This window comes from Epinephelus lanceolatus, chromosome 20 (assembly GCF_041903045.1).
Source record: "Epinephelus lanceolatus isolate andai-2023 chromosome 20, ASM4190304v1, whole genome shotgun sequence".
Taxonomy (NCBI): domain Eukaryota; kingdom Metazoa; phylum Chordata; class Actinopteri; order Perciformes; family Serranidae; genus Epinephelus; species Epinephelus lanceolatus.
This window is the reverse complement of record NC_135753.1, coordinates 16763294-16786806: the sequence shown is the minus strand read 5'-3', so window position 1 is coordinate 16786806 and position 23513 is coordinate 16763294. Positions and strand designations below refer to the sequence as shown.

Here is a 23513-nt window from a genome sequence, read left to right as displayed (position 1 = left end):
TCAGCAGCTCTAAGTTGAGCTAGACAATAAACACACTGATGTTATGAATGTTTTACAGATTCAAATGTTTATATCAAACAGACGGGTTAACATTCAGAATTTCTCAATATTGCACTAAAACAACACAATCTAAAAATGCTTTTCTACAAAGTTCTTCTTCTATTAAACAAAAAGAAGCCAAACAGAGGCCTTACAAGAACTTTGCCTGATAAAATACAGTCTAAAATTATCAAAATTAATACCTAAATCAGGTATCAAGTATCTAACATGAGTATGTGACTGTCTGATTAAGTGATATGGATAAAATATTACAGTATATGTTATCTTATGTCAATAAATAGCATTTAATATCAATGACTTTCAACATTTCCCACAATAGTCTATACAAAAATCAACTCTGCACCGGGCTATGCCCCCTTTAAGTTTGGGCCCCTGGCAGTAACAGCCGCTGTGGCCGGCTTGCTAGACAGATCTCAGAAACTCGAGAGAAGCTTCCAACTCCTGCATATATAGACCGTAGCTCCTCCATTAGAGGTCACGGGGCATCCCCGTGACAAACGCGTTCCCAAACTGGGGGCCCCGTTAGGGGTCGCCAAGGATTCTCGGGGGGTCGCAAAACCTTTTTGACTTTAAGGGGTGTAAGAAAACGTATTAAAAAAATATACAGTAGGCCTATATCTCAGCATTTCATTCACGTATGTGAAGAAAACTAAATTAGTTATTTTTTAAAGTTTAGATCATTACTCAAGATGTAGACCTAAACTTAGAAACAATCTCTCAGTCTCTGTCTGCTTAACAGCCTCGTCCTGCAGTTAAAACAACCAAAGAGCCAATAGGACAATGACCAGGTGTCAGGGAGAAGAAAACACTGAATTTGTCGAAAAGAGGCCTATGAAATGTATATGATTGTTACAAATAAAACCAAAAAATACAGAGAATTGTTTACAGTGTTCATAAATCTATCAAAAAACTCATCTCTGATGTGACATTCACTGGAAGTAATCTGCTTGTTTTACACAAACATCCTGCAGTTCACTGTTGGATTAATTTTACAGTTTATCAGTTGATCTGTATACTGTTGTTGTTAAGCATTGAATATAATACGAAATATCTATAAAATATGTCAGTCAGGGGCTCTTAAGGAAAAAGGTTAGGGACCGTAAGTCTTTACTGTAACAACCAGAGATACTAAGAGGACAGACACCACAATTTAAACAGTGTGGCAAAATCTCTTACAGCTAAAAAGATATATTTCTCTCTTTATTGTGTTTTATATCAGGTAGTCCTTCCTGACAGGTTTAAATAAATGTCTACACAGACAGTAGCTACATGAACCAGTGACTTTTTACCAATCAGCAGTACAAACATATCAGAAGTGAACCAACATTAGAAAAGAGACACGTGCAGGTGTGTAAAAATTATAATAATAATAATAAATAATAATAATAAAAATTTATTTTTATTGTCATTGAGCTAAAATTGATAATTACACTGTAGATTTTAAGGGATGCGTATCATCCAGCCCTGATTTTAAGCACGTACCTCTTAAAGTCTCTGGTTCACCGCGGCAGACCTTCAGGCAAACTGTAACTCAGGCCTAAACATACAGCATGTCTAAGCAGGCTCCTGAGGTACTTTTAAGAAGAGAGGCTGGAGGTGCATTCAGGGCCATTTCTCCCACGCGCTGATGCACTAGAGGAGGGAGTGCATACCCCAGCTGAGCAGCTCTCAACTCATTTTAGTATCTGCGGTTCCTGTTGATCCATGAAATGTCCTGTCTCTGGTGACTCCTCATATTTACTAATGTATTCCCCGCAGTATGGAGCCCTCCTCTTTCCACTGTTTAGGAGGAGGTTATAAATAATACCGCCTGTCGACAAGGAGGAATGCACCAAACGAGGTGTAGAAGCAGAGGAAGTTCGTGCACACATTGGTCATCTCTCCCTCACGGTTGTTGTCTGCAGCAGCTCACCTCGCCATTAAAAACGTCTCGTGTGCATTGTTTGTTCCACAGAGAGCAGAGTAGATCTCTGCTGTCTCTCTGTCAGGGCTGCTGTCAGCTCAGGAGTTGTTTTACTAAAAGCATTCACATACTCACGTTTGTCTCAAAAACACTTTCAGCTAACTCATGTGCACTTATTTATTTAATATTATATGACAAGTAGATCCAAACAGGTAATCTGACTGGTCAACGCAACATTTAGATAGCGATCACAATTACTCCATTTCACTGGCAACATCACCACTCCCAGAGCTGAATCAAAAACCTGGAGCTATGATATTAACACAACTCTTTTTTTATTATTATTAAATCAACTTTCTTTAATGAATATCATTTTTGTTGCTGTTAGACCGCTCTGTTAATACAGGCGTGTGTCTCCCTCGTGTGCAGCAAGCCGGAGAGCAAACAGTTTTGTGACCGCAGTGAAAATGTTGTCTTTGAAAGCCTATATGCCAACAAATATGGATTTAAGTAGAATATTTCATTAGATAAAAACATGTTATGAATTTTCGAGAATGTTTTCATCCGTCTTTTTTCAATACATTTTGACTTTGGAGCTTTACAGTGCTCTGGAGTTAACTGGTATTGGAAATGTTTGATCACATCCACTGTGCTGGTGAATTAGTGACAAGGCGCTGTCTTAAAAATAGCCCATGTGAAGTTAAAGTAGCTAAATCTGTCATAGAGAAAAAAATCAGCAAATATCTTTGTTACAACAATATTGAGTTTACAAGGCAGTTTTATATTTATATGTCTATTCAGTTTGGGAAATTCCACCATCTCTACACAGCATTAACGTTAGCTCAAGCTGTCAGACTCTACAGTGACTAGAAATCGTCTCTGTTTGGTCGTTAGGGTCGGCCTACTTGCTGGAGGAATAAACTAGGTTCATTACGTCTACTGACGTTATCAGACAGACCCCATGGATTACCATGGAAATGGAGATTATACTGGCATAAAGTTTATTTAGAGAGCGAATCACCTCTCACTATTAATGCACTTTGATTATATCTTTTATATTATTGGTAACCGTTGTATTATTGCAATATTAAAATTGCTTAAATGTTTGGAAATCAGAGCTTAGAAGCAGCTATTGTAAGAAATCTTCCTCTGTTAACTGACGTAATGTTTAATGAAGATTTTAACTTAAGTTTAATTGCTATTTATTCTGGACGTCTCTGTTAGATCAAGATTTGCAAAAGAGACCTGAGGGTGGGTCCTCATGACCTAGGCATCTTAGACGCTGACAGTATAGTCACACTGTCCCTGGGTGCAGTCCACCTCTGTTCTGTCATCACTCTTTTCTCTCCCTTCATATTATGCTGCCTCTGTATTATTTGCTATCAAATAAGAGAAAACATTCCTGACAAAGTACAGAGAGAGAAACTACAGAATGAACTGCAAATATACAAGATGACCAAGGTCACAGCAAGACGACTTAGTCTCACAAACAAGAATCTCACACAGAGACACCCATTAAAAAGCAGTCCTTTCATTAAAAAAGTTGAAGTACTCAGCGTGTGTTGAAGCTTTATCATATATCATCCTGAATCTTTCTTCCCATGTTTGTTGTCAGCTTGTCAAATAGCATTGTCACGATAGTCGAATTGCCAACGTCTATACAATACTTTGGAAAATTAACAAAATTCAATACTATTTTCTCTACCATGTGAAAAAATTTGAGGACGTACGATTTAAAATTGTTATTAAAAGGAAAATAAAATGAGGCTATAACATGACAACGATTAAAGACTTTTCTTGGTTAGTAGCATCATAGAATGACTGTAGTAAACAATAACGATAAGAGAGAGTCAGAAAGTGCAGCTGGTAAGGGTGTATTTATACTTTAAATAGAATATACACAATCTATGTGTTCAGTGTCAAAATGGCCAAACAACAAGCAAAAAAAGCCCAAATCAAGACTAAAATCTATTCAGTCGGATTGGGTTGCATCACTTCAACTTTTGAAGACATTATTGGTGAATATTAACTGTCAGGGTGGTGTTCATAAAGTCCATTAATTAGTCATGTAACTTGTAAATCACCAGAAATACAAAGCAGCATTGAAATATTTACAAAAAAAACATTTACTTATTAAAGCCTGAACCTTGGTGTGTTTGCATTGTCAAAGTTATAATCATTAATCAAATGTAATGGATCCTTATCAAAAATGTGTGCTGATATTATCACTGTAAAAAACAAAACAAAAAACAGTAAAAAAACAAACTGGAAATTAAGGTCAAATATCCTAATTTAAATGAAATGCAAAAACAATAAATTAACAGAAATTTTCATTCAAGGTTTTGCAGAGATACACAGTTATTTTAAAAGATTTTTCCTAAATAAATTATTCAGTAAAGTGATGGCACTAAAAGTTTCACAGACTACACGTGATTGATGAACACATATCTGCTTCTATATGTATATATCATTAGCAGATTTTTTTTTAAACTCTCAATTATCAATGTTGGTGTTGATTTCAAAAATCCACTTTTGGTGAGGTCAGTTCAGTAACAGTAAATTAAATCAATAAACTGAACCAAAGTTTTAGTCATTTTCAACACACGAGGATTAATCTTACTATCAGTTGTCATAAAAACATCTGAACAAAATAAAGATAAAGTGGCAGTGCATCAGGACAGCCTGCCAAAAAACACAAACGTAACAGACATGAGAGGAATCTTTTTACTGTCAAATATAGAACAATCATCTCCGTCATATCTGATTCTAATAGCATCCACAGTATCTGTTCCTATCACAGACCAAAGCACCTGACAGAGTCATTGAGCCGCCAGCCAGCAGTGTTTTTATAAAAAGCTTCATTCTCCATTCTTACTGTGACTTGCTAAAAAGCGTAGAGTACATGTGAAGTCAGAATTATGTGTCACGTAAAGTTTCAGGACTTTCAGGATTAGAGTGTGTAAATGTATTCTTATTAAATATAAAATGAGGCGTTGTTAGAGGATGAAAGAAAGTTTGAAAAATGTATTAAATGTACATTTTGATTAATAATTCAAGCTCTTTTTGTAAATAAATGATGGCGCCATATTTAACTGCATGCATTAGTGGATTTTTGTTTTTTATCACCTGAGGGAAAGCAATGGGATGTTTGGAAGTAATTCCTGTTGTGTTATTTTTTTTGTTGTTGTTTTTTTTTTGATTTATGAGAATTTTGAAGTGCAGTATTTAGTTAGATGTTTGGTATGTTTTTGGTTCAGCTGGACCTGATTTTAGTCTTTGGCAATATCTCCTTGCTCCACTATTGCCAATTTGGGACAGAGGCACAGCTTCCTGCAGAAAATTAACACACCACTGGCAACCGTCACCTCCAGCTGCTGCAGCTGAGGTGTTTCCAGGTGCAGAATTCAGGAGTTTGGCTCGGATGTGTACCTGGACGTTAGTCTCAGTCCCTGTGGCATTCTGGTTGAGGAGACTAAAAGGCAGGCAGCTTATCCCTTGTTCTGGCAGGGCACCTAAGTAAGATTCTTTTTTCTCAATTCTCCCCAGACACACCATCCTGAGAAGCCACTTTTTCCTACCACAGGAAGCCCAAGAGAACACTATAGGTAGCAGTCTGACAGGCAAACTGAACCCTGGCCTTTTATATCCTGCCAGGTTTGAGAAGTTGGACATCACCCCTAAAAGCGCCCAGAAGATTAAGCCCGTTCTGGAGCGCTGGATGGCCGAGGCTGAGGCCCGCCACCGATCCGGCATGCAGAACCTGACTGAGTTTATCGGCAGCGAGCCCTCCAAAAAACGCAAGCGGAGGACCTCTTTCACCCCACAGGCGCTTGAGATCCTCAACAGCCACTTTGAGAAGAACACACACCCCTCCGGACAGGAAATGACGGAAATCGCAGAGAAACTGAACTATGACAGGGAGGTGGTGCGTGTCTGGTTCTGCAACAAGAGGCAAGCCTTGAAAAACACAATAAAGCGTTTGAAACAGCCAGACCTCGGCCCGGCTGCACCAATGGACCCTCTCACTGATTCTCTAGAGGAGCTCCCGAAATGAACGAGCTCTCGGGCCAAACAGTGGAGTGGAAGAGTGGCAGCCATTAAAAACAACAAAGGTGGATGAACTCATCTTGAAATGAAAAATGTTCCCAAGTCACCTGGATGGACAGTCATGAGTTTGCAAACAAAAACTATGTGTTGTCAGTGTGATTACCACAGCTATGTAAATGACCTTGGCGAAACCAAAAACATGAAAAAAGAGATTAATATCTGAGAATTATGTAAAAACATACAGTGTGCTGTTTCAAAGAGTTTTAGATTCTGGCCTTACAGGCCAGACTATCGCCCAAATTTTGGTTCCCATGAGGAGGGATTTAGTAAAGAGATCATACCAAATCAAAACACTATTTACCAAAGTCTGTTGCATCTGAGTACTAAGAATAATTTTGTAATGTAAATGTGCTCTAAATTTTTACATTTGTACTGGCAAATCTAAGCTATATGTGTGAGGTTGAGTATACATTTTATCTTTGTCTCGCTTACTTTTTTCTTCATTGTTTGTATGTAAATATCTAAAAAAAAAAAATGCTGTCTTCGAATTGAAATCACACTGATAAAGTTTCTCTTTTGGACAAAAAAAATGAACCTTTGCTGTTAAACAATTGCATAATAATGTTGTTTGCCTCTGATTTGTGTTTCATCTGCAAATATTTTCAGTCACGGTGTAACTTTGTACAACTTTTACAGGTATTTATTAATAATCTCATGAGATTGTTTCAGAGGACGGACGGACGGACGGATGGACAGAGCAAGAGTAAACTAAGGACATTCACATGATGATGATGATGATGATGATGATGATGAGGGGTTTCAGTGTCTGTCAAGTCGACTGCAGCTTTGTTTTGAGCTACTGTGTCATTCTGTTGCCAAAGCCTGATAGCCAAAGAACACATAAATTTCAGCTCAAGGACTGGTGAAGATTTTACCTTTTTATTTACACGTTCACACGGCTTTCTCCCCCCCTTTTTCTAAAGTGTTTTACTTTGTGGGTCAACTTTAACAAAAAAGAAAAAAAAAACACGACCATGTCAAACAGCTGCGACGGTGTCTGCTGTAACTTATCACGGCAATATAGAAAATGTGTTGAATTTTCTATTAAACGAATTTTTCTCTGCATGCTTCAACTCAAACCACATGTAGGATCATTTACAGCCAATTTCACCAGGCAACCCGAAATTTAACTGAAAGAAAACACATGATTTTACACGATAAACCCTTTAATTAAGCCCTGAAATTAAGTGAATGTGTGGTTAAAGCCTGTTTGTTGCCACTGACCAAACTACTGAGCTCATTCCAGTTTAGCTGTTTTTATATTTCAACTTGCTTTTCTGCCAAGATAAATGTTGTTTCCTTTATATTCGTCATTCTTTTCAACCAAGTGAAGGTTTACAGGTGTTACAATCAGCCACTTTAATGGAAATATTTTCTTTTCTGCACCCATGAATTGCTTTCTACTGCAGTAAAATGTTTTAAAATGTTTATTTCAGCAGATTATTACCAAGATTTCATGTATTTGTGGTTATTTTGGGGGTAGAAATTACTTGACTCTCCATCACTGTTTACTAAACTCTTCATTTTATATGGTTGTGCAGAATTGTCAATATTCCATGCAAGAACGTCCCTACATATATTTGGCTCAAAAACCCTCACAGGAAAAGACAAAAAAAAAAAAGAGGTGAATGTTGAGAATAAGTGTCACATGTCAGAACGAGTGAACTTAATTTGAAGTGAGGTGAAATTTGATGCAATTTATTCAGAATCATGTGTCTGCTCGATATCTGTCCTTCCATGTCACATTGGTTATCTCAGTCTTTCATTCCCCTGTGCACCGCTGTGTTCTTCTTCACTGCCTGGAAAACACGCACACAACACACACTCGGTAAATGTTAGAAAAAAAACACATGAGCAAGCTTTACATATCTGTGTTTTTAAAGAAATAAGTGAGAATTGCAGGAAATGTAACTATAGACTCTCCTTTACTTTGGTTCAAAGAGATGTTTAATATAATTTTGATGATATATTTATGTGTTTAAATTTTCGTCCACAGCAACAGCTATTTCACAATTATGTTTTTATTGTATTTTCACATTAAGTTGCTTCCACTGCTTCATTCAGGCAAATCTTTGGCCAAGAAACTACATGTCTGCACCCACCCACCAGACAAACGTGAGAACGCAGCAGGCTCCTGCAGGTAGATTATGGATCTGTTCTGAGGCTTATCAATAAAGCTGTAACCAAAACCAAATAAGAAATAAATAAAAAAGAAGACACAGAAAGGAGTTACGCCTTTGCTCAACTTTTCAATGCTGGACCAAAGCTCTATAGTTATGCACATTGTACAGAGAAATAGATTCATGATGTTGACAATCTTTAAAAACTGAGATAAAATAATTGAAGAGTAGAAATGTACAGTAGTTAATCCAAGGTTTACCTCAGTACTGTTCTTGTAAGAATCATACAAACGCCATACAAGCAGCAGCAGGTCAGTAGAGAAAAAAACAGATGGTTACTCTGCAGTGTGTGTGTCGATGTTCACCTTCAATGTGGAGGGAGAGGCTTGTGTTTTATTTATTATTATGTGACACATGATTGTTTTATTTTTGTGAAGTGGTTGCCCGAGCCACGTGTGACTCTCTGGTCATCAGTTTTTTATTATCGTTGCATTATTTCTCATTCATTGTGATGTTCACCTCTCAGTTTTCACAGACCCGTAGACCCGAGTAGAGGAAAAGGAGATTACAGTAATGTTGCTCTTAACCCAATTTGGATGATTTGTTAATCACCTTTAAATGTTTTTGTGAAATTTTACTAACACAAACAAACTGGTTTGATGTTTTGTTAATAGTCGAAAGAACTCGAAACCAAAGCTGAAGAGCCTGCAGAGGTTGGTTTTCATTTTTTTATAGACTGAAAACTGTACTTAATCTATAGAGCAATATCTGTTTGGTCAGTTAAGCAGCACTTTGTGTATTTCCAAAAAAAAAAAAAAAAAAGCTTCAAGTCTGTCACATTGATTTGTACCATAATTAGTAATAAACAATTGTTTGACATGAACTTTGTGTCCTGTTATCAATGAAATTACTTTTTAAAGATTCAGCCTCATTAAGCCAAAATACGTGTTGGCATGTGTTTTACCATATAAAAAAATTATTAGGCCTACGACATAGAAATGTATAATTTACAATATGTAGAACAGTCAAGAGACAGACAACTAGCTTGGGAGATAGCCACTGCTAGCCGTAAGCTAGAAATAAGCCATGTGGCCCACCAATTTTTCCCTTGCTGTAATCTGCAATTAAAAAATATGAACACTCATAGTATTTAGTTTATTATTCCATATCATAAATGAGGCAGTAACAAAAGATGATGTGATGATGGAACAAACCCAGCTAAACTCCTGCTAAAGCTAACCAGCGCAGCAGAGAAGCAGCATATGAACTGCCATTTCACTCAAGCAGACCTCATGGGATTTTAAGTGATTAAAAATGTCTTTAAATTACATTTTGTGAATATATTATGTGTGAAATAAATTGTTATTCCACATAACTAAATAAGACAATTGCTAAATTCAATAATGATGGAGATAACTTAGCTTAACTACTGCTAAAGCTAACTAGTGTGGCAGAGTAGCAGCAGTAGGCTAACTACCATCTTCTAACTGTAGGCCAACATCAAACATTTAAATGTATTTAATTGTAGTTTGACAACAATTACAATGTTGGTCATTCAATTTGTTATTTAGTATAACTAAAAGAGACTAGCTAAATTTAATCATGTACAGACAAAAAAAAAAGCAAGCGAAACTCCTAACGGTAACTATCTTAGCAGAGCAGCAGTAACTGACTGCTAAATCCAACTTGCTAGGTTAATGTGAACTGCCATTTGACTAAAGTGGAATTCTTAGCATTATGAGTGATTAAACTGCATTAAATTCATATATTTGAGCCTTTTATTTTGTAAAGTAATTGTTACATAAGTAAATGAAGCAGTAGATAATTTAATAATGATGGAAATAAACATAACTACTGCTAAGGCTAACTAGTTTAGCAGAGTAGCAGCAGTAACTACCAACTTAGTTTTAGCTGTCGGCCCACATCAAATATTTAAATGTATTAAATTGTATTTTAAGGTTTTTTTAATTAGAATTTTAGTCACTCAGTTTATTTGCTATAACTAAATGCGATAGCAGCTAAATTCAATTATCATAAAATTATCTTTTACGATAAAAAAAAAAACTCCTGCTAATGGTAACTAGCTTAGCAATGTAGCAATAACTGATGTTGCTAAAGCTAACCAGCTTAGCAGAGTAGCAGTAAGCTAACGTGAACTGCCCTTTGACTCAAGTGGAATTCATAGGATTTGGAGTGATTAAGCTGCCTTTAAATCACATATTTATCCACCTTATTTTCAAACACGGAAGTAAATAGTGATCAACTTCCGTTTTTTTGTGTGTGACTTCCAGTCAGCCGCTCTCCCTCATGCTTTCCCTTACCGGAGCTAACGGTGCAAGCTAATTTTTTTTCAATTTTCAGTTGTTTATGTTAGTCAATCAGTTAGTTAGTTAGTTAGTTAGTCTGTGTATTTTGTATAACGTTAGATAACTGTGCCCACGTTTCCATTATAACGGAAATTTATTCCCTCTAAACGCGAATAAATCGCACGTCAATCATAAACTATGAACCAAAAAAGCACAATCTATCCCAAGTGAGACAAACTGTTTGATTCCCGTCTCCAGTGTACCAGCAGACAACCTGCAGAACTGAATCAGCGAAAAAACACACCGGGCTACACAGCCTCTCTACCTGAGCAGCTGAAGCTGCGGCTCGCACCCTCGACACACAGACACACAGACCGTGCTTCTGCATGCCAGCCACACGTGTGCGCAACTGTGAGAAATAAATATGTGAGGTGTACGCTGCTTTTCTATCTTTTTTTCCCTTTTCTTTCTTTCTCTCTGTCAGCGACATACACTCCTAACACAGGACGGGTTGTTTTAATTGACTGAGTTGATCATTAAGCCATAGTGATGCGCGGATCGGCTCTGATAGCACCCGAATCAGCATGTACGCATCAACCATCCAGCCGTTACAACATGATTGAGCTAGCAAAGCAGTTTTGTGTTGCTATGTGTGGTATTTATTCAGTTTTGGGAAATCACGATGTCTAGAAAGCATCCGTGGCTGCAGCTGACAGGGACAGCTAACGTTAACACTAGCAGCAAAGCTAACATCAGGATCGTCATCCGTTAAAAGCCTCCCGTTGTCGGATACGACCTGAAACTACTCCAATTCGCTCAGTCATGTTGTAACTAAGACATCCGCTGGAGAAAATATTTTTTTCACGGGCCACTTTGAGACAGACACGGTTAACGGCTAACAGCTAACGGTTAGCCCAGCTAATCTACGATAACGATGTTATTAATTACACACAGAGAAAATACTAATGTTTGTTCAGTCATTGTGTTTATAGACTTTACAAACATCAGATTAGTCTAAACGGTGATATAGTGACGTGAAAAATGTGATATATACATATATATAGCTAAACTCAGCAAGGTAAACGACAAGGGGATTCCCATTTACACAGTGGCAATAGAGTGCTGGACCGGAAGTGTGGCACAAAAAAACGGAAGCTGGCTGCGTTCTGTTTTGCCTCCGTGTTTCTGTGAAAAGTAAGGTGGATATTGTACATAAATTGTTATTCCACATAACTAAATGAGGCAGCTGTCTTATTAAATAATTATTGGGGGGGGGGGGGGGGGGGGGGTGCTGCTAAATCTAACTAGTTTAGCAGAGTAGCAGCAGTACCCGAACATACTCGGGCGGAACATACGCGGAACAGACTCCGCGAGGAATGTCCGCAGTCATTCGGGCTTCCATAGTCGAGCGCACTTCCGCGTTGTAGTTTCCTGTAAAAATGTCCCTGAAAAATCCCCGCGATGTGAAAAATACATGCCGAGCAGTCACTGGTGCGCGGAGCGGAGTCCGCGCGGTCGTAAAATCTGAGCTTTGCGCGCACAGGGCTTGCGGACGTCCGCTTTGAGTCCGCGCGGACCTCCGCAGAGTCCGTTCCGCGTACGTTCCGCCCGAGTATGTTCGGGCCTTTAGAGTGCATTCGGAAATACTCACTCTGAGTGGTGGAGCCCACTCAGGCATATACTGGACTGTTTGTAAATTCAAAGCACTGCTGGAATGTATTGTCCAGTTATTCAAGACATAACACTCTTCAAGCAGCAGAGCGTACTCTGGGAATGCTGTCTGGGCAGACAGAGCAGAGCGCCAAGCAAAGTCAATGTGTTATTAACTAAATAGATAATAAGATAATCTTCTTCACAAATGAACACCACTTTCATGATTATTGAAGCCTAAATGCAATTGCCAGAAGTTTATAGCTAACATAACGAACCACACAATGGTTGCATGATGAACGTCACCACCAAAACAAGACCGTGATGCTGTGTTCAACGCAGCTCTACATGATGACATTCTATCGTCTCATTTCGCCACTTGTAGCAACCACCTTTTTTAAGATGCATAGAAGCTTTAAAGTTTACAAGCGGGGTATTTACTGGCATATTTTATGTTGTAGAACAAAACATTCACGAGGGAACCGTGAGTGGTAAAATGCTAACTCATCTCCAGTTTTTTAGGACTCATCCCTGGGGCACTATGTTGGTCCGCATAATTGCAAAAGAAGCTAAATGAAATCATGCACGAGAAAGAAAAAAAAGCTAAACTCATGCTAACGGCTTAGTAGAGTAGCAGTAACAGCCATCTCAGCTTTTGACTGTAGTGAAAATTATGTGATGTGGTTTGGTTAAGATACCTCTAAGTCACATAAAATGCATCAAATTGTAGATAAATTTAATATTGGAAATCCAGTTTGTTTGTCCACATAGGCAAACTAAAAAAAATGCAGTAGTCTACTGTACCTAAATTCAATCATAATTAAAAACCTGGTCTCACTCCGAAGTCGTCAAAATCCGGCACCTGGGCAGTGACTTGCAGCGTCAGACACCGACGATAACATCGGCGTGATACGCGGCCGGTTGCAGTTATACGTTAGAGGGAAACACGGCGGGACAAGAACTAAAGATAAAGCGGCAAAAGTTCAAGTGGGGTGGGTCCAACAAACACCGACTTTGACCCGTGAGAGCGGTGTTTGCATCCCGTAAGATTATCAAGCCAAACCCTTTTCTCTTTTTCTAAACCCAACCACATACATTAGTTGTTGAAGGAAAAAAAAACCCTCAATTGGAGTGTTGTACCGACGTAGTGCGTTTATTTTAAAAAAGAGACTGTATGTAAACAGTAAATTTTCTTTGAAAATGGAAGTGTATCTTGAAAGAAGATAATGCATGTAACAGGCAGAACTTGACACGGTGTCCCAGAACTTCAAAAAACAACGCACCCAGGGTACCTTTGACGTTTTATGTGAATGTGAAAAATCTATGACCAAACGCTGATATGTGACGAGGTCGGAGTGAGAATGTGTTGGAGTGATCATCTTTCAAAATGAAATGTATGCAATTTGGTATGGGTAACCTATAAATGGCATTTAAATGTGTTAAATTATAAATTCATTTATCATTGATTTTAATCTAAGCCTGCTAATCATAGATAGATAGATAGGTAGATATTTGATTGAGATATAATCAAGATTTGAGTTTATATTTTGTATTTGGTTTAAAAACTGTAAGTTACACAGGTAGTGTTTGCTGTGGAGTTCAAAGGTTTCAGTAACACAAATATTCTTCAAACATCGCTGACTTCTCTTTTCATCTTTCTCAACTAAACACATAAACACAGTGATTGAAAAATGTCAGATAAAATCAAATTTGTCCTGACTTTCACTCTCTGCGAGGTCATGGTCAAGTGTATCTTAAATCATCCTGTACACACCTTCGAATTTAAGGTGTTATTCGACATTTAACCTATTGATGGCAAATAGATGAACTGACTATTTGATGTGTTTAATGAGAGAGGAGGCTACAAAAAGCGCCTTACATACAATATTTAGCTATTTATTTAGATTTCCTTGGGGTCAGTCGAGAAGAATACATGTCAGGTTTGCTTCTCATCAAAGCTTCATGTGTTTGCCTCACCAAATAACAACAAGACAAGTGTAAAGAAGAAGAAATATATAAATAAACGCGGAGAAAGCCTTTTGAAACTAAACTCAAAAGTTTGATACGGCTTCCCTGTCCATGATGCCTTTGAAAAACGGGCAGGCTGCTGAAAAGAAAGTAGTAAATAAATAAATAATAATAATAAAAAGCACAGACAACATAAATTATTAACATTAGACTGAAAACTGATGTTCAAGATGCTTTTTCGTCTTCCTTTCAGCTCTCTACCCCCTCTTCATTTCAAAACACTGGATGTATTTTTGAGTGGTGATGGCTGAGGTGTACACAGCTCCAGTCAGTTATTTGATGTTCTTTTGTTTTCCAGCTGCGCCATCTTCATTGTCTTCCCCATTAACAATGTAATTGTGCAGATGCAGCGCCTGACCCATATCTGTTTTCTCAAACTGTTTGTATTCTGCAGCTGATAAAAGTTTACTTTCTATTCTCTCTGTCTGCAGCAGCATGGCAGGTTTAACAGCACAGTTAAAAAGGAATCCTGGTGCAGAATTATAGAGTAAATGTCAGGGTTTGAGCTTTTTATCAATCATTCTTGGATGTGAGTCTGATAAGATGCTAAAAAAGTTCCTCTTTGTGCACAAGTTTTTAAGTTTTATAGTATCCAAGATTTAACAGCTAAAATCCCCAGAAAGATTGTGATACAAGAAAGTCGTAGCCTATTCCAAAAACCGTCCTTGTCATACTTTAACCTGCGGAAATGTAAAGAAATTTAAATCAGTGGGCCCATAGGTTCAAGGCACCCGATTCATTTGCAGTTAGTTTGTGGTAATGTAAATGATTATAGAATTTCTGAGTCACCTCATACCAAATTAATGTAGGACCATTAGCTAAATATAAAGTAAAATAAAGCCATTAAAATTAGGTTTTTCTTTTATAGGGGTGGCCAGATGGGGCCACTGAAAATCTTGGGGTGGCACACCAAAACTAAAATCCCTAACTGAATTTCCGAAATTTGATTATGCTGTTAAGGTATAAGCTAGTTTAAAACTTTGTCAGCATGAGAGTTAAGAAATCGCATACTGACATACTTTGGTTTCTTATTTTACAGTTAAATGACCAATTGTCTGATGTGCACACACTAATACCGGTACAGTTAACACTCACTTCAACTTTGTCACATATCGATGTCATGGACCTTCTACATCCAGATACGACGTGCAAGGCACCCTGGGTGCGTTGGTTGTTGACGTTCTGGGACACCGTGTCAAGTTCTGCCTGTTACATGCATTGTCTTCTTTCAAAATACGCTTTGGTTTTCACAGGAAATTTTCCATTTACATACAGTCTCTTTCAAAATAAAGGCACTATTGTCAGTACAACACCAATTGAGTACATGGTTGGGTTTAGGAAAAAAGAACAGGGTTTGGCACTAGAGTCTTGAGTTGGTGATAACTTCCCCCAAGCCCAAAGATTTAGTAGCATGTTATTTAAAAAGTGGAACACTGAGCATTTCTTTTCCCGAATTAAATGACAGTAACGCTATTCATTCCTACCAAGCTAACACTTAATTCCTCAGATCCACCAATTCGACAACGTCCAGTCAAGCTACACGTGAGAACCATGAACGATACATTACTTAATCCCAGTTTAAAAAAAATGATACCAAAGATAATTTCATTCGCGTACAAAAACTACAAGTGGATAACAGAAAACAGATTGCAATTTGCAACACATGGGGGTCAAACATTACAGACGGACACACAATAATTTCCAAAATTGTTTGACATTTAAAGAATGGTCAGTCAAGGCTAATGTTTAAATAGTTAGCAAACCAATGTTAAGCTAATGTTAGCTTAACAGCTCACTAACTTTTTACTTAAATTTTAAACTTAGATTTTTAAAATCATAAATGAAAATATTTTTTTAATATATAACTTTTTTTTAATTTATATATTATTAGTCTTTAAACTGGCATTAAACTTGGCAAAGAGCCCATTATGACTTCATTAGGACTCGAAACTCCGTTTAGGACTTGGGACTTGTCAGCCTTGACTTGGGACTTGAATGCAAAGACTTGAGACTTATTTGTGACTTGCAAAACAGTGATTTGATGTGTGTTCAAGTGTTCAATTTTCTTTTAGTTCAATTTTCTAGTTTGATTTTAATTAGTTATTTGATGCTACGAAAACGGGTTCTGACATCATGATTGACAGCTGTGTGCCAATCGTCTTGCAGTCAATTGCGCTGCTTGCAATTGGACTGACAGGTGTATGGGCAAGAACTTGAAACCCTAGAGAGCGCTACTCAGTAGACTCTGGCTCCAAATGATTTTACCAGTGCAAGATGGCAGAGATCGTATCCGGGATATCTGGCTTTAGTTTGTGTAGTGGGAATAAGTGGAGATGCGTTGTCCATCTTTATGCACATTCTATGGTTGGTACCAATGGATGCCCTAGGTTGTCTAGTTTCACAAGATACCACCATCTTAACGCTATCTTAAAAAAATCAGTGTGCTACAGCCTCTTAAAGACCAGCACATTCTCACTCCGACCTCGTCACATATCGACATTTGGTCATGGACTTTCCACGTCCAGATACAATGTGTAAGGTACCCTGGGTGCATTGATTGTTGACATTCTGGGATGCTGTGTCAAGTTCTGCCTTTTACATGCAGTCTTGTTACAAAATACACTTCACAGGAAATTTATCATTGACATACAGTCTCTTTCACAATAAATGCACTACATGGGTACAACACCACAAATTGACACGTTGAACTAACACTCGTGGTTAGGTTTAGAAAAAAAGAACAGGGTTTGGTTTTATAATCTTACAGGATGTGTTCTTGTCCTGCTGCCTTTCACTCACTGGATTTCACTGTTCAACCATAATGGCGACCAGCTGCATATCATGTCAACATTAAAGGACGGCTTTTTTCGTCTATGTCTGATGCCGCAAGTCACTGCACAAGCGCTGGATTTCGACGACTTCGGAGTGAGACCGGGTTGTAAAGACACTAATATCCTCCTCCAATTATTTTTGCCAGGGGGACAAGCAATTGTAGACTTCCCGGGTGGCCATGGCCCCCTGGTCCCCCCTTCGGGATGGCACTGAAAATTACGTCAGCTCACGTTGTGCTAGATTAATTTACCATTATCAAATCATTTAATGGACTTCGTATTATAAACTAGATTAAGCTATAAATGCTACGATGTGTGGCATCAATCCACACTATGCACTTGTACGCAAAAAACATTAAATTCTGTAAACAAATAAATAAACATAGTAAACCCTCTACCTTTAGATCCTTGATTTGGAAAAGAAAAACCTTAAAAAAAACCTTAAAAAAATCTTGAAGAAATCTCAGTAGAAGGAGCAACAGAGGAAGGATGGAGGAGAGGACCCAAGTGTAATAAGTGAAAGTTAAAGTGTTCAAAGTGCTTTACAAGGGACAAACATATTTTTGAAGAAAGTTCTTGCTTTCTTCTAAGCAGAGTGGACAAGATACATTTTCTTCTTCTTTTGTTAACTTGGCAGAGAGCAGTACAGTAGTTAGAGGATTTACACCCGAGCCCTTATGGTATATGATGTTTCTAGTAATCCGGTAAAGAAGAGTTTTGACCTCTGAATCTTGTGGTTTATGATCATTTTCTGAACCCACAGGAGCAGCTGAAGTCTCTTTAGGGAGGATTTAAAGTGAACTATAAGTCCTGTTCTCTATATATACAGAATATCTTCTTCCATAGAGAATCAAAGTGAAGACGCCAGTTTGACTTGCTGCGATGTAACATTCCTGTTCAACCTGCAGCCACCTGAAATTGTCCTGAATAGGGGAGAGGCAGGCTGGATAGAAATATTATGACATGTCGGCGCTCCAAATGGATTATGTTTCAATATCAGTCAGGACACAGAAACAGAGAGGTGGAGGGAGAGAGTGCATGTGTTGGATGCAGATGGTTTTAAATTGCTGCCTTTGTTTTCCATCAGGCATGAAGCATTCACTTTCCTTATCTTTCAGACAATGCGCGGTGGGCTGATGTTCTGGGTAAATGAACTGTCGGTGTATCCCTCACCCTCCCGCTCCTCCGCCTTCTTGTTTTCACTTCCTCCTCAAGGTTGAGATGTTGGTACACTGACTGTGAAGCCCGAGCTGCTCAGGCGTCTCCCACTTTGCTGCTCTGCACACCCAGATGCCTCTGGGGGTGCAATTACCAATCCTCACATGCAATCGAGGTTGGCCATGCATATGATCCCTTTTGCTTTCACCGTTGTTCCTGTGTGTTTTTTCTTTTTTCTTTTTTTTCCCAGCGTTATTAGCAATGACACACTGTGAGGTATTTGCAGGTAGAGGAGTTAATAGCCCGGGTCTTTACAGAGACACCTGTCTGACTTGAGCAGCTGATTGCATCGGCTCATAGTCCATTTAACTTTCTAGCAGCCCAGTTTTTGAATGCATGTCTTTAGGCTGTGATGTCTCTGTTTTCAAGCAGCCTCGAACTCTGCCTCTTGTTGCTGCGCGGGAATCTTTCCCAAAAGTCTCGCAAACATACAGGTGAGACTGGTAGAGCACACCTGCTCTCCACCTGCACATACAGTTGATACCAGGGGTGGGGAAAGTACATTTATCTAAGTACTTAACTGTGGTCCTTTGTTGTGTGTCACTGTCTCTCTCTTCCCCCTTTCCTATCCATCTGTTCTGTCAAAAAAGTCAGAAACATATTCCAAAAAAGAAAAATAGTCATTGAATTTATTATGTTATTATTGGAGTATACTGCTAGTATATGCAACAGTAAAGTTGTCCTTGGACCTGGATGCATCATTAATTATAATCAAGTAATATAATAGGCTATATATTATTCTGAAATAGCCCATTCTGCATAATCTCCAAAAGTATATGTTGGTTCTAATACTTTTGTACTTAAAGGGATACTATGTAGGATTTTCCTAAAAAAAAACATTGTACAGACTCATACAGAAGTAATTTCCCACAGTCATCACTTATGACTCACTAGAGGTGTGTGTCTGTGCATTTTTCTGCAGAGACTTTTCTTGTTTACTTCTTATTTTCTTTGCACAGGATGTTTATGAGCATGTACCCGCACAGCGATGAGGTCAGGACACAGACACAGCACAATATGCAGATATAGTGAGTCCAAATGTCAAATGAGAGTAAATCTGGGTTTGTTTTTACTTTACCTTTTGTTGGCAAGTGGGTTTACAGTAACTGACAATCCTGCGTAGTGTACCTTTAAGTAAATAATTGTACACAGGACTTTTACTGGTAACAGAGTATTTCTACACTGTATTGCTACTTTTACTTCAGAGAAAGAGATCGTTGCCTACTTTTTCCACCACTGACTAACCAACAGCTTAGTAGAGGTAAATTTTCATTTTACAGATTTCTAGGAATTTTCTAGAAATATTTATGTAATTGAAAACAAATACAGGGAAGTATAGGAAATGCCCTGAGACAGTTAATTGTGTTGAATGAAATTTAAGAGATATTGATCTTTCTTTAAAGAGAAAATTCCTTATAGAAACAACTGAAATCAAAATGGTATTTTTTATCAATGTTATTATTATTATATAACTAATCAATTAATTACGACAAATAAAACATTGTGTCCACACACAGTTTATCAGATCCTTTCTGGGAAATTGCATAAAGTGTTAACCTATTTAGATCTCAACCAGCTACAACAGTGAAATACACATTTCTGCATCAGCAGTTATAATCTAATTCTGTATTTAATGTTTGTCTCATTTGGTCAGTTGTTCTGCGTTAAGTATATTTTGTTGATGATACTTTAATTTAAATAAGGTGACATCATATGCAGGATTATTATGTGAATTGAGTTATATTATGTGATTATTATGTAAATTGAGTATTTTTACTGTGTGCTATTGCAAATCTTACTTGTGTAAAGCATATAAACACCTCTTCCACAGCTCCTTTATTCTCTATATTGTTGAAGATAAAAGCAACGAATGAAACACTTTATTTAAGAGTTCACATCCTTGTCCTACACATACTGAAAGTGTTTCTTATTAACACACAGTGAACATACAGACAGGAGCACAAAGACGGGACAGACACAATCATAACATTCAAATCTTTGTCAGTAAATAGTTTCAATAGTTTCATTATTTATTTAATGGTTAGAGTCCACAGCAGAGTGTGTGTTAAATCAATAGCTATGCTGCTATGAAAATTATGACTCTCTTTGTGTTGACCTTGAACATCAAGTCCATTATTTTCATATGTCTTTATCCGACTCATTACATTATGTCCTCGGGTTCATTTTAAAGTGTATTCATCTGGTTTTCACCTGATATTCATCAGGTCTGGAAAAAAAGAAACTTTTTATTATAAATTAGCCTTATAAGATAAATCCTGACTTAACCAATAACTCTTTTTAACTAATGTTTCACTGCAGCAGTTTACTGTATATACAAGAGTGGGTGTTTTGAGCCTCTGGGTTTTCTATTTAGGAACTGTATGAAAGTTATTATTGGGAGAGCAGGAGGTCAGATAAAGGAGGCGAGGACCAAAGAAAATATTTTTTACAATATGTAAACACTAATAAAGGTAGGGATGTGGTTGCTTTTTTATAAAGTGAAACACCACCCCAATCATTTTATACAATCCCTGAATATGCAGGGCGTAGTCAGGACTTTATGTTTGTTTTCATATTTAATTGATTCAGTTAATTATTAATTTTTCATCTGTAAATTTTAATGCTGCTTTAAAAGCCGCACTAATGGATGGATTAACCTGCTAGTAGGGGTTCGTGTTAAAAAAACAACAAAACAAAACAAAAAACCTGCTGTTGGCCCCAGCTGACCCCTTTTTTTCTGATTTAACACATATGGTATGTTAATTTTGACACAAGTCCCAAGACACATAATAATGTAGGACACACCTTAACACACTTATTGTTTCAGTTGATGACATGCATTATTGGTACTTATTCTTTAAGGAACTTTACTGTGGCTTAAGTACACACTGTACTATTGTGTTAGGGAATAAATGACAAAATTCAGTAAAAATAAATACCGGACTTTGTATCAGCAGATACTCACCATTTAAGGATTGTAATTAAAAAGAAAAGAATGAACGAAAAATTAACATCCCCGCTTTTAACATGTCCCAGTCACTTCAAACAGAGGCTCTTGCTCAGGGGCCCCCGACCCTTTGGGCCCCTGTAGTAGGCCTATATAGTGAGAACACTGAGGTCATGTCCTCAAGATTTTTCTGTGAATCTGAGGGTTGTATCAACCTGCAGGATGTCACCTTCTATAATGTAGGCCCTACATTATAGAAGGTGACAGGAATCAGCCCATAATATACCCTACATTGTAGGGTATATTATGGGCTGATTCCAGACTCACTATATTTAAATGTGACTTCTTTCAGCACAAATTGATGAATTAATTCAGTATTTTCCCACCAGACTGTTAGTGGTTGGATTACCAACTGGACCCTAAAGAGCATCGTGCATCACTGGGGTTGTAGTAATTCAATTAACTATTAATTTGTTAAGCAATTTGAACATGCTCGAGGGGTAAATAAAAACACATTTTGTTCATAGGTACAGGCTGTCCGAAGGCAGTGTCTTCATTTTTATGTCTTCTGCCAAAAACGCATAAAGCAGGGAAGAAATTTATTGTAACAAGTCAACATGTCACAGGAGTCACACAGGACTGTTGAGCGATTTACTGCAGGTGTTCACTGGCTGTAATTTGTTGCTGAAAGTTACTTGATAACCAGCTTTTAGTTTGGCCGCACTTCACTGCAGAATCAAATGGCAGCAGCTTTCTACAGACATTGCATGGCAGCTTGCTGCAGGCCGCACTTCGCTGCTGCTCGGTATGTTTCCTGTGTTATGTTGGCTTAAATAGGCCTAAAATGAAGGCATTGCAGCTTTTCTGTCTTTTACACCGTTTTCTCTCAACGTCACAGCTCCTATATTTTCTCTGCCTGTGTAGAGCAGCCAAGAAGACATTTTCAGGCATTAAGCAACAAAGGTTGGGAGTCACTGTTTTATATTATTTTATGTGTTGTGGCGAGAAGCCATTCTCTCATTTGCAACCAGCAACAGAGTTTTGGGGCTGTGGTAAACCATAGAATAATGAATGTAGCCACCGTTGTGGACTCCTGTTTTGAAGCCTTGAGTTTGGCATGATCGTCGTTACCAACTTCAGTTTTTGGAGCCAGAAGTGACCATTTTTGAATGAGAGGGTGGAGCTAACCCTAGCTAGCTGCTAGCTTAGGTAGCATGGTGCTTTTACAGTAGCCTATCGTTAACTGTCATAATTGTAATACTAACACAAATTTTTGCCAGCAAATTACATGTATTAAAACAAAATGTACTCACCAGAAAAACTGAACGTCCCACTCCTTATGCTGTGTTCACACTATGAGCAACAACGCAACAGCGTTACCAGCTACATTATCTAGGGTGACCATATTTTGATTTCCAAAAAAGAGGACACTCGGCTGACCACGAGATAGCCTACTTAAATGATACTCGCAGTTTACTCAAAGATGCCTTATCATTTTAATATATTTAAAATTTATATGTATGGATAGAAAATTCAGTTATATTACAAAATAATATCTCTCAAAAACAGAAATTCAGATAGGCCCCAATAGGGGACACATACACACACTAGAGTGTGGCGATCCGAGCCCGACGGTACCCAACAGGTCGGGTCGGGTTTGGTCAAAAATGTAGCTATAAATTGTATTCAGGCTCAGGTCGGATTCGGTCAGCTTTCAGTGAAAATGTAGTGTAAAAATAAATAAAATCCTACGGGATGTGAAAAGTGGACATGTCCAGGCAAAAGAGGACGTTTGGTCAGCCTACATCACCGAGTTGCCATTTAAGTGTTGCTCAAACGCTCGTTAACGTACTTCAAACCAGGCTAGCTTGTGTCTGCTCCTTGCCACAAACCACCTCTGCTAAATGTCCTCTTTAATTTTCTATCTGGTCAAAAAACATTTATTCTTTTGTTAAATGTCCGAGCTCCATTTTAATGTCACAATTCACCACCCCAGTGCATAACTGTGTATGCCGCAATACACAGAAAGCTAGCATAGCATTAGCTAACCAAGCTAAATAACACGGTAGCAAAGCTAGAAACAAGAACATGTGATTGGTTGGAGCTTCACTGCATCACTGGAGTGCTGAAGAAAAGTTGAGACCACCTAAACTTTGATTAATAGCGCATTACGCCCATTCGCAGTGACAAGTGTAGGATGTCAGTTTGTAGCATTATGTCACCATTTTCCACTGAAAATGACCTGTAGCCTGTTCCTGTGTCACTCTGTGGTGTGAACACAGCATTAAAGGGTCTTTTTGTGTAACCAAGTGCACAAGACTTTTTTAAATGACCAAAACATTA

The 23513-nt window shown here is 38.0% G+C and overlaps 1 protein-coding gene across 3 annotated transcripts in view; it reads left to right on the top strand.

Annotated features, from left to right (window-relative positions):
• The window catches only part of pou6f2 (POU class 6 homeobox 2), a 95174-nt gene extending 86101 nt beyond the window's left edge, over positions 1-9073 (top strand). For 2 of the 3 annotated variants that reach the window (XM_078162705.1, XM_033638345.2), the window contains one exon: positions 5510-9073. In XM_078162705.1, the coding sequence (XP_078018831.1) occupies positions 5510-6017 (508 nt within the window). In that variant the 3' untranslated portion in view covers positions 6018-9073. The remainder of the gene's footprint in view (positions 1-5509) is intronic. The other variant, XM_078162706.1, reaches the window with a different exon arrangement.
• Positions 9074-23513: the final 14440 nt, after the last annotated feature.